The sequence below is a fragment of the Crinia signifera genome, chromosome 2, assembly GCF_055691185.1.
Source record: "Crinia signifera chromosome 2, ASM5569118v1, whole genome shotgun sequence".
In the NCBI taxonomy this organism is placed as follows: domain Eukaryota; kingdom Metazoa; phylum Chordata; class Amphibia; order Anura; family Myobatrachidae; genus Crinia; species Crinia signifera.
In genome coordinates, this window is record NC_139218.1 from 313693622 (window position 1) to 313706852 (window position 13231).

General features: G+C 47.8%; 1 protein-coding gene across 1 annotated transcript in view; it reads right to left on the reverse strand.

The window, feature by feature from the left end:
- Positions 1-13231, reverse strand: part of CPB2 (carboxypeptidase B2) — a 36718-nt gene that overhangs the window by 12492 nt on the left and 10995 nt on the right. Inside the window, exon 3 of the mRNA XM_083168973.1 lies at positions 2290-2371. Within this exon, the coding sequence (XP_083025099.1) occupies positions 2290-2371 (82 nt within the window). The remainder of the gene's footprint in view (positions 1-2289; positions 2372-13231) is intronic.

The following is a 13231-nucleotide window of genomic DNA, read 5'->3' on the forward strand; positions in this document are numbered from 1 at the left end:
CACCACGCCCACCGGCCGAACAGTCTGTTCTCCGTGGCCGCACGCACCAATCACATGCACAGAAATGCGCAAACAACAAACATCATCTCCGTACGAACGAATGCGGCCCTGCGAATGGACCTGAATAAGGTCCTTAATCACTATACTGTAGGTTTGGGGCATGGTATGTTCAAGAGCTCTGCCATACTAGGTGTGCTTGCCCTGCTCTGTAAAGAAGCCATCGCTTTATATTATATAAAGAGATGATTGCTTTATTCTTCTTATCTTTCAAAAATACTCATTGGGATGGTACAATCCACCAGTTCTGCATTATCCTGCCTTAAATTGAAATTGAGAGAATTCCATGCTAGCTACCCTAAAGCCCCAGACACACTAAGCGACCCTAGCTGTGACCGATACAGTTTACAATATCGGCAGCTGGTGGCCAATATTAACTGTATACACTGAATAATATCGGTAAACAATATCGTTCAGTGATGTCACCGGGACCTACTGAACGTGCGGGTTGTTTGACTATATAGCCAAATTGACCTGCATGTTCCGCAGACGGAAGGGCTCTTTAGCGATGAACATTAGTATCAATCCCAGTTTACTTTGCCCAATATATTGTGATGCATTGCAAATAAAACTTGTTGGAAAATTGCCTTGATGGCTAAAAAAGCACAGTAACTAGTACAGTAACTGCTAGTAGAATATCATAGGTTATTTACAAAAGACAGTTCTTGGGCGATACTGTCCTGTCATGCTTGTGTTCTTAAACTGGATATGCACTATGTGATATTACGGACAATTTTTTGTTACAAGGCCTTTCGAAATGATACATCTTTCATATTATGTAACGTGTAAGCACTATCGGCCTGATTCAGAGTGGATTGCATATGTGAAGCTGCTCCATGCATTTGCTTCGAACTGCGATGTGATCACAGTTTAGAGGAACATCGTGACCATCGGTCATGGTGTCCCTCTGTGACTGCAGCCTCAGTTAATCTACTCTTACTCAGTGTCAGGACCCGGGGTGCCGTGGACGCACCCACTGGCAGTACTGTGGTGGTCACACGGACGCCCCAGACCTCCGCTACATACTGGAGTCATAGGACGCGTCAGGGGAACAGCCGCGCGGCAGAGACTTCCTCCGCAGCTTCCGGACGCCGGGCGTCGGGGGTTGCTAGGCAACCAGCCCGGCGCGCTGGTAACAGGTGATAGATTCCTGTTACTTGCGGGTCAGCTGTCTCTGTTACAGGCAGCCATCCCTGGTGTACGATCGGCTGTACCCACGCGGTCCAGACACCCACATCTCTTCCACCCCTGTTGGGTGCCGTGAGTTATCCTGGGCTACCGCCGAGTAGCATTATTTCTATGTTCTGTGCCCTGGTAGGAGGTGGGCCTTGTTCCTCCTTATTGGTTGTTTATGTACGATTAGTTGTGGGGTCACAACTCTCTTTAGTTACATTTTGGTCTCATAGGTATTTGTGGGACTAGGTTCACTTACGTTGCGCGACGGTGTCGCAGTATTACGTTACCTAGGTATTTATGCTATTTGTTTCTTTACTTGGTTATGTGAAAGATACCCCTAGGTATCCAGCCATTTTCCCCGGATTGCTTCATCATCCCGGGTTCCTGGGGACCACTGCCTTAGGGGTAGTTAGCTCATCCCCTTGTTCTCTCCTAACTTTGGTGGTCGCGTTGTCCCCTCTCAAGACCAGGTGGCATCGGGGTTGGAGCCTGACTAACGGGCTCCTTCGAACGCGGCTATTATTGGCGAAGCCTAGTACTAGCACGCGTCCACCAAAGGTATTCAGAAACAAAGGAGGTAGGGTGGCAGGAGAGGTCCCAGGAACCTAACACTCAGGCTGCCTTGCAGGGCGGCTTGTGAAGCCAAGGAAACGGAACCATTGGGCATAATGCGAGTTGGATCCAACCTCAATTAGCACAGTGAGTCAGTGATGGCATCCCCCGTTTTCCATACCTGCAGCTCAATCTGAATATAGTCAGCAACAGCATACTCCTGGACGCGACCACTGACAATATATCATTGGTCATTTGTAAAATTGCACAGTGTGTACACGAAATATCGTTTGACCTTGAGTTCAACGGAATTCGAAGATATCATATGGTTTGCATATCGTATAGTGTGTACCAAGCTCTAGTCTGCAGAGAAGAACAATTTAAGGCAGCGATGGAGTGGCAGAATTTAAAGCCTCCAAGAAGTGCAATAATTCTATATTCTCAATTCCCGATTTAAAACATATAAAAAATATATATCTGATAAAAGAATACATTTCTCATTACCTCGTCAGATGAGGAGGTTATATTCCTCAGAACCTCAGCCTGCCGATCGCTTCGTGGTAATATATATATTACTTGGTCATTGCTAACAAAACAAAGATAAATCAAATGTACTATGTATGCTTCAGCAATCATTTACAAAGTAATTCAAGATTCATTTGGGTATATACTGTATGTAAGAAAATGCTGGGCGTTGCCATGGGAATTCGGGCGGGAGGAGGTATGCTGTTGGCGGGTGGCTGACATCACATGGCATCAGCCGCCACCCTGTCTTCGGCAGAATTGCCGCAAATATAAGTCAGTCTCCACTGACTTATATTTGAGTGCCCTGAAGAAATCATTTGATGGTGCGACCATCGAATGATTTCTCTGCCAGCGTGACATGCGAGGGGATGTATCTTCATGACACATACCCTCGCATTGGTTGCGAGGGGATACGATTGCGAGGGGTGGTGCGGTGTGCCCTCGGGGACTTGGTAAGTTGTGAGAATTGCAGCTTACCGAGTCAACCAGAATCAGGGCGTGGATGTAGACATGGACATGGATGTAGACATGGAGAGGAGAGGAACTCAGCGTAAATGTAAAATCAATAGAATGAATGGTGGGGTGTGCCGACATACAGGAGTACAGAGGTATCTGGAGCAAATATGGTCTGGGAGAAGAGCGACGAACAAACTGCACAAATTAATTTTAAACATGTGACTTGCTGATAACGTCTGACAGAAATCACACAATCGTTTGGTTGAGCATTTTTACCCATCTGGTGTGAGCTCTAAAGTTACATAAAATCAGTTAGGCTACCAATAATAAAAAAATTGTATAGCCCCATACACACAAGGCAACCCTGGCTGCAGATGATATAGATAACAATATTGACTGTGGCAGTGTGAGTACTGAGTCAGGGGCAGAGAGTGGGTGTAGTCAGTGACGTAACTCCCAGGGATTTTGGAGGCACTGGCCTCTGGGCTCCAACGCCTCGAAACTGGGTGCCTGAACGATTACAGATCGCTCTACTCATTTCATAGAGATTTGAAGAGTCTCGAAATGCGAGATAACAGATCAAGTTGTATATATAGGCAAAACCACAATCTGAGGAAGCTGCTGATCCCGTAGAGGAGGCGGGGAAACGCGTCATCACTCAACCGTTTCTGGAATAAAAGGAGGCTCTCCCTGGTACCTACATTAAAGGCACTTTTTTTTTTTTTTTGAAAAACATTTTTATTTTGTTTTGCTAAAGAACAAAAGTGTCGTAAACAGCAGGATACATTTGTACAGATAATTGTTCTGTGTACATTCCACTGTACATCATGTTTACCACAATAAAGGCTTCTGTATATTCAATTACAACTTTGTGCTTACTTTTATGTTTCCCGCTTTTACTTTACACAATACTAATATAACACACCCCAACTCTGATCTAAACTGATTCCCCCCCTCCCCCTCCCCGCCCCCCTCAGGTCTCGGTTGCCAATTATGAAGTACTGAGCGATCTGGTTAGGTACCATGTGGTCCCTTCATATAGCGAATATATTTGTTGTTTTGTGCCTATATCCAATGAGTCAACATATATCCCCCATTTATGCATACATTTTTTGACTCCCTGTTCTACATGTGGGACTGTGGAGCGTCTATCTAGATGAAGCAAGTTTAACAAGGTTATCCTAACTTGGTGTAGGAACGGAGGGGATGACACCGTCCAGTTTCTCAGTATGATTTTCTTTGCCACTGTTACTACAATGGTGAGAAAAGGAGTCAGTGCATTTTTCCGGCCCTGAAGGTTCCAGTTAACAAAATTAGCACACAGCATAGCGAGAGGGTCTTTAGATAGTTTTAGTTGACATACAGTATTTATGAACCCCATGACCTTGTCCCAAAATTTCCTTATGCGTCCACAGTCCCACATGCTATGAAAGAAGTCGGCCCTTGGACCTCTACACTTTAAGCATCTTCCCGACTCCCCTGGTACAAAATATTTCCGTTGTGCTTGGGATATATATGCCCTATGTAGGGTTTTTATATGGACTTCTTGCATCTGGGCTGAGCGAAGTATTTTCAGTATTTTCTCCATAGGTTTAAGAAAGGTTTTAACCTCTAATGTGTCAGGTATGTCTTTGCTCCATTGTGTTATGGCCTCTGTCCAGATTTTTTCTGGTTGGGTCGGAAGAAGGTCCGTATAAATATATCTTAGTCTAAAAGGGCCTGTGGTGCTAAGTATGAATATTGATTTTAATATATCCGATGTTTCTGAGTCTTTCATAGGGGTAGGTAGTGATTGTACATAATGCCTCACTTGGAAGTACATAAACATGTCGCTATTGGGTATCTCATATTTGTCCTTAATAGCTTGAAATGACAACAAGTTCCCCCCTGGATCAAACACATCCTTTATTGACAGAATACCCTTGTCTCTCCATCCTTGATATCTTGATGAACCCAGACCAGCTGGGAAAGCCGGATTACCTATCAAGGGTATAAATCTGGTGACCGTGTGGTTTCTACCTAGTTTCTTATTTGCCTGTACCCATGCCCAAAATGTGTCTGCAAACATTATATTTTTGAGGATTTCTGTTGGGATTTCTTTTCTCTGTAAGTGTAACAGTGCGGCTAGTGAGTAAGGGGCTACCAATTCTCTCTCTAGTGCATTATGTGTGTATGAATGTCCATTATGCAGCCAGTCCAAGATATACCTAAAAAACACCGCCTGGGAGTATGCCATAATATTTGGAATACCCAACCCTCCCTCTGCCTTTTTTATGTATGTTTTGTGTCGGGCTATACGTGGTTTCTTCCCCTGCCATAGAAATTTAAAAAAGCTGGCATTGAGTTTGGTTATATCTTTCTTTGTTATTCTTTTTTTTTCCATCAATAGATTTTTATTGGTACAAATTTATATGAGGGGTACAGAAAAGAAAAAGGGAGGGGGGGGGGGACAATGGGGGGGGGGGGGGGGACTGCAATCGGGGAAAAACAGACAGTATAGGACAATAATAGTTTACATACAGAAAGCTATACATGACCATAGCATACATAATAGGACGCTACGCAGAGCAAACTGCAACAAACATACGAATACAAAATCGGTTTAAACTTGGTCTAGGGTGAAAGAGCCCAATAAAACCTAGGCCAGGGGTGAGGGAGGATTCGAATCTGGGTCAGGGGGTTCATTCAAGCTAAAGAGGGTGGTTTGTCTAGACAGAGTTGGGGCGAGGGGTCTTGTGCCCTCTCTCGCAGACATATATGTGAGCCAGGGTGCCCATTTAGAGTGAGGCGAGGAAGGCCTAGGGGAGTGGGGCTGGAAACCTGTTTCCATAAGGAAATGGTGGTTTATTTTTACTATGACCTGGAGAAAAGGAGGGGGGGCGTGCTGCTTCCAGTGTTGTGCTAGATTTGCTCTTGCTGCTATGAGAATGTGTCCAAGGACATAAGTTTTGCTACTCGGGAGTTCCTGAGGATACACATGGAATAAAGCTAGGAGGGGGTCTGGGACAAGGGTTAGTTGTATCACTTCCGATATGAGTTCAAAAACCTCACTCCAATATGTCTTGAGTTTGTGGCAGGACCAGAAAATGTGATAGATGGAACCTATACTTCCGCATTGACGCCAACACATATTGGAGCACGATGGCCAAAAGGTGTGTAGGCGATCTGGGGTTAGGTAAAGGCGGTTTAACAGTTTAATATGCATCTCCGTGTGATTAAGGCATCTAGACATTGTGTGGGAGGATAGGAATATCTTCCGCCACTGTTGGTCGGAGAGCTGAATGCCCAAATCAGATTCCCATTTTTTATGGGCAGGAGATTTAGTAAATTCTGTGGGGGTTATAAGTATGTTGTACCAGAAGGAAATGTCCCCTCTGGATAATGTCTGGGAGGGGCGGGACAAGATCATCTGGTGGCGGGGGTCTATAGTGGGACAGTTAGCGAAGTGGGAATTCCACCAGTGTGCCACTTGGAGATAGTGGAGGTACTCATGGGGGGGGAGGGAGTATACTTCCTGTAGGTAGGGAAACGGTCGGATTGAATTGGCGTCGACTATGTCTCCCAAAGCTGTAATCCCCCCTTGTTTCCAAAGGGTGAGGTTGAGGTTGGGGATTAGTTTCGCCACAGTCGTGATGGGGAGGGTATTGATAAGGGAGGTGGGGGCACGCATGGTAGACAGTAATAGATCCCATGCATACAGAGTAGCGGACGTTGTAGGGAGAAGGGATGGTGAAGGGGGCCTGATGTGTTTTGGGATTTTGAGAAGGTCACGGAGAGGGATGTCGGGGGAGTGGCGTTGTTCAATGTCTACCCACGCCCTATGAGTTGGGCTTTCAGAGTAGTGTTTGGAAGGGGCAAGAAGGCAGGCTAGTTGGTATTGGGACAGGTCCGGGAGGTCGAGACCCCCATAGGCTCTTGGGAGTGTCATTTTGGAACGGGCTAGAGTGGGGGGCTTGGAAGCCCAGATGTATTTTGTCAGGATGGATGTCGCTTGTTGGAGGAGCTTTTTAGGGAAAACATATGGTATAGTGCGAAATAAATACATTAGTTTGGGCAGGAGGGACATTTTAAATGCCGCCACCCTGCCCATCCAAGAGATCTCAAAAACTGACCAGGATCTGGATAATAATGTAATGGAAGCAAGGAGGGGGGTAAGGTTGACATCGAATACTGATGACATGCTGGGAGGGATGTGGATACCTAGGTACTTTATGGAGGTGGATTGCCAGTTATAGGTATAGGAGGTTTTCAGCTGGGGTAGCTGGTCTGTAAGGTTAATAGGCAATGCATCCGTCTTGGAGGTGTTGAGTTTATAATAGGAGGCGGCGCTGTATGCAGTAAGTGTTTCGTGGACGTGTGGAAGCGTGTGGATGGGGTCTGTCACAAATAATAGTACGTCGTCTGCAAAAAGGCTTAATTTGTGTTTGTTGGGGCCCACCTGGAGACCGGGAATATTGGGGTTATTACGGATGGCCGTGGCCAATGGTTCAATGGAAAGGACAAATATTAGGGGTGAAAGTGGACAACCCTGCCTTGTGCCATTGGTGATAGGGAAGGGGGAGGAGAGAAAACCATTGCTGAACACACGGGCAGAGGGGGAGCTATATAGTGACATAATTGACGATAATATACGGTCTCTGAAACCGAAGCGAGACAGGACTTCTTTCATATAACGCCAGTTAAGGCGGTCGAATGCCTTTTCGGCATCAAGTGAGACTAGGAGAAGGTCCTGGTTGGCTGACAGGGAGTCTATTAGGTTAAAGACTCTCCGGGTGTTGTCCGGGGCCTGGCGTCCCGGGACAAACCCCGTCTGGTCCGGGTGTATCAGCAAAGGTAGGTAGAGGTTGATTCTGGATGCCATTAGTTTGGCGAAGATCTTGATGTCAGTGTTCAGGAGGGCTATTGGGCGATAGTTTTGGCACAGGGCAGGGTTCTTACCGGGTTTTGGGATCGTAACAATTCTGGCTTCTAAGAGTTCAGGGGGGGCGCGTCCAAGCATGGAGAGTTCATTAAACAGATCAGTAAGGTAGGGGGAGAGCAAGTCACTAAAAGTTTTATAGAAATCTGTAATGAACCCGTCCGGTCCCGGGGCTTTATTGCACGGGAGAGTCTTTATAATTGACTGGACCTCTAGACGTGACCAGGGGGCATTTAACGCGTCTAATTGGGCCTGAGAGAGGGTGGGTAAATGTAGGCTCTCAAGAAAACTGTGAATAGATGCTGGGGTAGGCTGCGGCGTGGAAGGGTCTCTGGAAAGGTTGTAAAGGTTAGAATAGTAGTCTGCGAACTGATTGGCTATGTCTTTGGGGTTTAGTATTTTCTCTTTGTTGGGGGCTGTGATAAATTTAATACGGTTTCTGGCATGCTGGGCGCGCAACTTCCTAGCTAACATTCTTCCCGATCTGTTGCTGGCTAGGTAGAACCTGTGTCTTATTCTGTTTAGGGCCGATTGGGTACGGGTAAGGAGTAGTTTCTGTAGTTGGCTCCGTATTGAAGCCAGCTCTACTTTCAGGGAGTTAGATGGGGTGGCTTTGTTTTTGGCGTCCAGTTCCACTAATTTGTCTTCTAAGGCTTTTTGGGTTGCGGCAGCGTTTCTCTTCAGGGTTGCTCCAGCCTGGATAGCGGCCCCTCTTGTGACTGCTTTAAAAGCGCACCAATGGTTGATTACTGAGGTGTCTGATATTTTATTGTTGGACATATATATATCCATAGATTTTTGGATGATGCTTTTGGCTGCAGGATTAGACAGTAAGTGGGGGAACAGGCGCCAGGGTCTGGGGGGGATTCTAGCGGGGTGAAAGTTCCATTGCCACACCACCGGGGCGTGGTCAGACCACGTGATAGGGAGAATGTCAACTCCTGCAGAGTGCTGGAGGGACCACTTGTCACAGAGAATATAGTCGATTCTAGAGTAGGTATTGTGTACTTGGGAGTGGAAGGTATATTCACGTCCTGTGGGGTATGTTGTTCTCCATGTATCATACATGTCGAACTCTGAAAGGAGGTTACGGAAGGCTGTTGATTGATTGTCTGTATGAGATTGGTGGCTGGATGGAAGGTGTGATTTGTCTAGGCGGGGGTCTAATATTAAATTAAAGTCGCCCAATATTATTAAGGAGCCCTTAGTGGTTTTTTGTACCAGAGTGAAGAGTTTACAGAGGAAGGCCACTTGGTTCGTATTGGGTGCATAGATACATACTATTGTCAAAAGTCTATCATCCAGAGAGCCGGTTAAAATCAGGTATCTACCGTTCTTATCGGCAATCTGGGAGTTACAAATAAAGGGGGTATTTTTATTAAACAGAACAGCTACCCCATTACGCTTAAAGGGTCCATTGGCATAGAAGGCCATCGGGAAGTTGGAATCTCTAAATGTAGGAGGTCGGGTGGAGGCGAAGTGGGTCTCCTGGAGGGCCACAATGTCAGCTTTCTGTTTGTGGAAATATGACAGTGCCATTCTGCGCTTGTGAGGGGAGTTTAACCCCTTGACATTTAGTGACAGTAACTTAGGCATAGCAAGAAGTTAGGTAATGCGGAGAGGTAGCTTCTGCATCTGTACCGGGAGAGCGCAGAAGAGGGGGGGATAGGTGGGATTAGTGCAGTCCGGGGGAGGGGGGGGAGGGGCTTGAGAGGGATAGTATATTGACAGAGGGGGGGGGCAGGGATAGGTAAAAGACAAAAGGGTCCAACAACTAGGACCCGCACAACTACTGCAGGGGAAAAGAGAAACATTTTCATGCAGTAGTATATGGAGAGGTTGGGGGTAGCGGCCTGGCGGCTCTAATTATAAAGCGAAGAAAAAGATTGGCCACCCCTCCAGTAACGACATAGTTAACTAAACAAACATTTGATATATGCTTTAAGACTTAACATATAAGTATAACATATAAGTATAACAGTCCACCTGGAAAACTTCAGGGGGGGAAACATACTAAAACAGAAGCTGAGTCCCGTCAAGGCTACTTGAGATAGTGAGGTAGTGGGGCCCCAACCAGTGGGGCACTGTGAACTATTAGAGAAAAGCGAAGCCTTGAACAGGCAAACAAGCTAACAGAGAGCTGCTGTAAAACTATGAGCAACAAAATCCCAGTGCACACAAAAAAAAAAAAAAAAAAAAACCTGCACCTTTGGTAAATAATAAAAGGTAATACTTAGCAAAGTAGCCTCAACCCGCAGTGGGGAGGAGGTGTAGGACCATTGGCATGGGAAGTCCATCTTTAGAGAAAGAAAAATTAGACGGCAGCTGGCCCTCAAGTGTCGGCCCAATCCTGGCGGAGAGGTTGTGGGCGCTTCTGCCCCTGCTGGGCAGTTATGGAAATGTCCCATTCCAGTAGGAGTTTCACCCCCGCATCTAGGGATGATATTGTATAGGTGGTGTCTTCATGTGTGATGATTAGCTTCACCGGGAACCCCCACCTGTACCGGATCTCGTGGTTGCGAAGTGCCATGGTGATGGGAGCAAACGACCGTCTGCTGGCCAGGGTTGCAGGGGAGAGGTCTTGGAACACCTGGAGGCCCCCTAGCGTGTCTAAGAGCTTTGCGTCACGGGCCGCTTTGAGTAGACGTTCTTTAACTGTGTAGAAGTGCACTCGGAGCAGGGTGTCCTTGGGTAGGTCAGTGGAAATCGTTTTGGGTCTAGGCAGGCGGTGGATACGATCAATGAGGAGGTCCTTAGGGTCGGCTGAGGGGAGGAGCCTGCGGAACAGTGCTGTGGCATATCCTTCAAGTTCAGCGTTTGTCACCGATTCAGGGATGCCTCTGATTTTAATATTGTTCCTTCTAGATCTGTCCTCCAAATCCGCTAGCTTAGCTTTGTACTGGTCCATCTCAAGTTGCTGGCGATCATAGGATGATACCAGGGCGTTGTGGGAAGTAACCAGTTCCTCCATCTTCTTCTCCAGGTGATCCGTTCTGTCACCTATTGCCACCAGTTCGGTTTTAACCTCCCGGATGGCTAGTTTGAGATCTCTGGCCAGCTCGGTCTGGAATGCTGAGAAGACTTGGCATAGTGACTTCACCGTCACTGGTTCGTCTGATTCTGCGTCTATGCCAGCTAACCCAGAGGGGAGGCTGGGTTCTGATGGGGCACTTGGGTGGTTGTAAACTTGTTTCAGAGGGCTTGGTAGGTGTTGGGGGGTTTGTGGGGATTTTCTAGCAGGCATGTTGATCTTGGTGGGGGCTACTTCTCTAGGCCTCTTTGGAGGCATGGCGGAATCGGGCACTGCTTAAACGTATGGAGAGGGAGTAGAGATCAGGTACTGTGGGGATCCCTATGGCAGGTGCGTTTTCACATGGAAGTTGCCGGGCTGAAGTCGTCACGGAGGGGTCGCCATGAGGTTACAGTGATCACATTAAGCTCTGGTGGGTGGCTTTAGCAGAGGGGGGGGGGGGAATCTAAGGAGAGGGGATGGGAGCTAGCTGAGCTCTGTAGGGCCTGGTTACAGGAGAGATCCACTAGCCACCAGCTCCGATGGTCGGCTTTGGCAGGGGAGGGTTCGAAGTGGAGGGGTGGGTGCAGAATGGGCTGTATGGGGCCCAGATGGCTGTTGTCCCCAGGGGGGGGAGGAACCTGTCTCAGCACCCGGTGGGAGTAATACAAGGGGTCCAGGTGCCCCAGTGTCGTCAGGAGGTTGTATACTTCTGCACAGGGGAAGCAGGGTGCGATGTGGCACAGTGTGAAGAGAGCTGGTAAGGTTCCTGGGGTGGAAGAGTATTATGATCTGCAGCAAGTGCACTTTTACCAGCGTAGGTAGAGCTCAGGCGTTCTAATAGACCTTATGCGTCCATATATTAGGTTGCCCAGTGCTGGGTGTCTGTGTGGGTACTGGCCTGTGACTGTATCAGAGTGGGCTATAAGAGGGCTCAGTGAGGAGAAGGGTTAACGGTGGGTGCACCCTTAAAGAGCTTTGGCAGGGGGAATGGCTGCGTGCGGGGACTGGTTGCAGCAGGGAAGCTGCTTGACCTGCAGCTAAGATGGCCGCCGCTGGAAGATTCCTTCCTTCACCTCCCTCCAGCGCGACCAATGCGGCAATAGCGGGAGGCCGGGGATGGTGTGTCCGCAGGTGAGCCGGGAGGGGGGGGTGTTACTGTGGCGGTGTCCCCGTCGTGTAGTGCGGTGGTGTCCGGCTGTCAGCGCGCGGCCCTGCTCCGACCTCCTTGCGCCGGGCCGACTGGCCGTCTGATGCGTGGGATCTCCCCTCAACTCACCGGGTCCAGGTGCAGAAGTCGGCTGTTTGAGAGCGCTCCCGCCGGTGCTCCGGAGTTCGTCCCTCGTTCTCCTCAGCCGCTGCGGGGAGCGTGTGGATGCCGAAATTGAGGTCCCGGCTTCAGCCCGGCGAGGAGGCCGCAACCTGCAGGAGCACTTATAAGTGCTCCCCGGCTCCGCGGCAAGATCTCGCCGGCTTCCGGGTACAAGTGGGTGATGTTGGGATCAGGGTGGGCGACGGGTAGGAAGGGGAAAAGGGTATTTAGGATAGGTTTAGGCGTTTGAGCTAGGGAGCTGTCTGTATGTGCGTCCTATCTGCCCGGCTGCCAGGCCACGCCCCCCTTTCTTTGTTATTCTGATGGGTAGCATTTGTATATAATATGATAACTTGGGAAATATTATTGATTGTAAGGCTGCTGCCCTGCCCATTAGGGATAAGGGGAGATTTTTCCAGTTTTCTAGTAAGTTAATGACTTTATTAATTATTGGGGTATAGTTCTCACGGTATAAATTAGACAGATCTCCTGTTACATTAATTCCCAAGTATCTAATAGAATCTCTAGTGGTCTTAAAACTATCAATCACAGGAGATCTCCCCTGGGGTATCTCCTGGCCGTTTAACCTGAGGATCTCGGACTTGCTCACGTTAACTCTATATCCCGCGAATGACCCGAATGATGTTATTATATCTAGTATAGCTGGCATGGAGGTCTCTAGGTCTGAAACAAATAAAAGCATGTCATCAGCGAAAAGACATATTTTCATTGTTGTGTCTCCTATTTTAATCCCTTTGTATGCCTGACTGGCCCGTAGTGCCACCGCCAGCGGCTCCAGTGCCAGTGCAAATAACAAGGGGGACAGGGGGCAGCCCTGTCTAGTTCCCCTCTGTATCTCAAATGGGTTGGAGATATAACCATTGCAGGCTACCTGGGTCCGCGGGTGCCAATATAAATTTTTAAGCATATCAATAAATAGAGGGGGAAATCCATATCTGGACAAGCACTCAAATAAGTGATCCCAGGTGACCAGGTCAAATGCCTTCTCTGCATCTAATGATAAAATTGCCTGGTCCCCTGGGTCACCCTTGTTCCTCGCACTCTGGATCACCGCCAGGACTTTGCGGACGTTTACTACTGAGTGCCTGCCCCAGATAAATCCCGTCTGGTCTGGATCAATTACGTTTGGCAATATATATTTCATCCTTTCCGCTATGATTTTGGTTAGCAACTTATAATCTACGTTAAGTAGTGAGATAGGTCT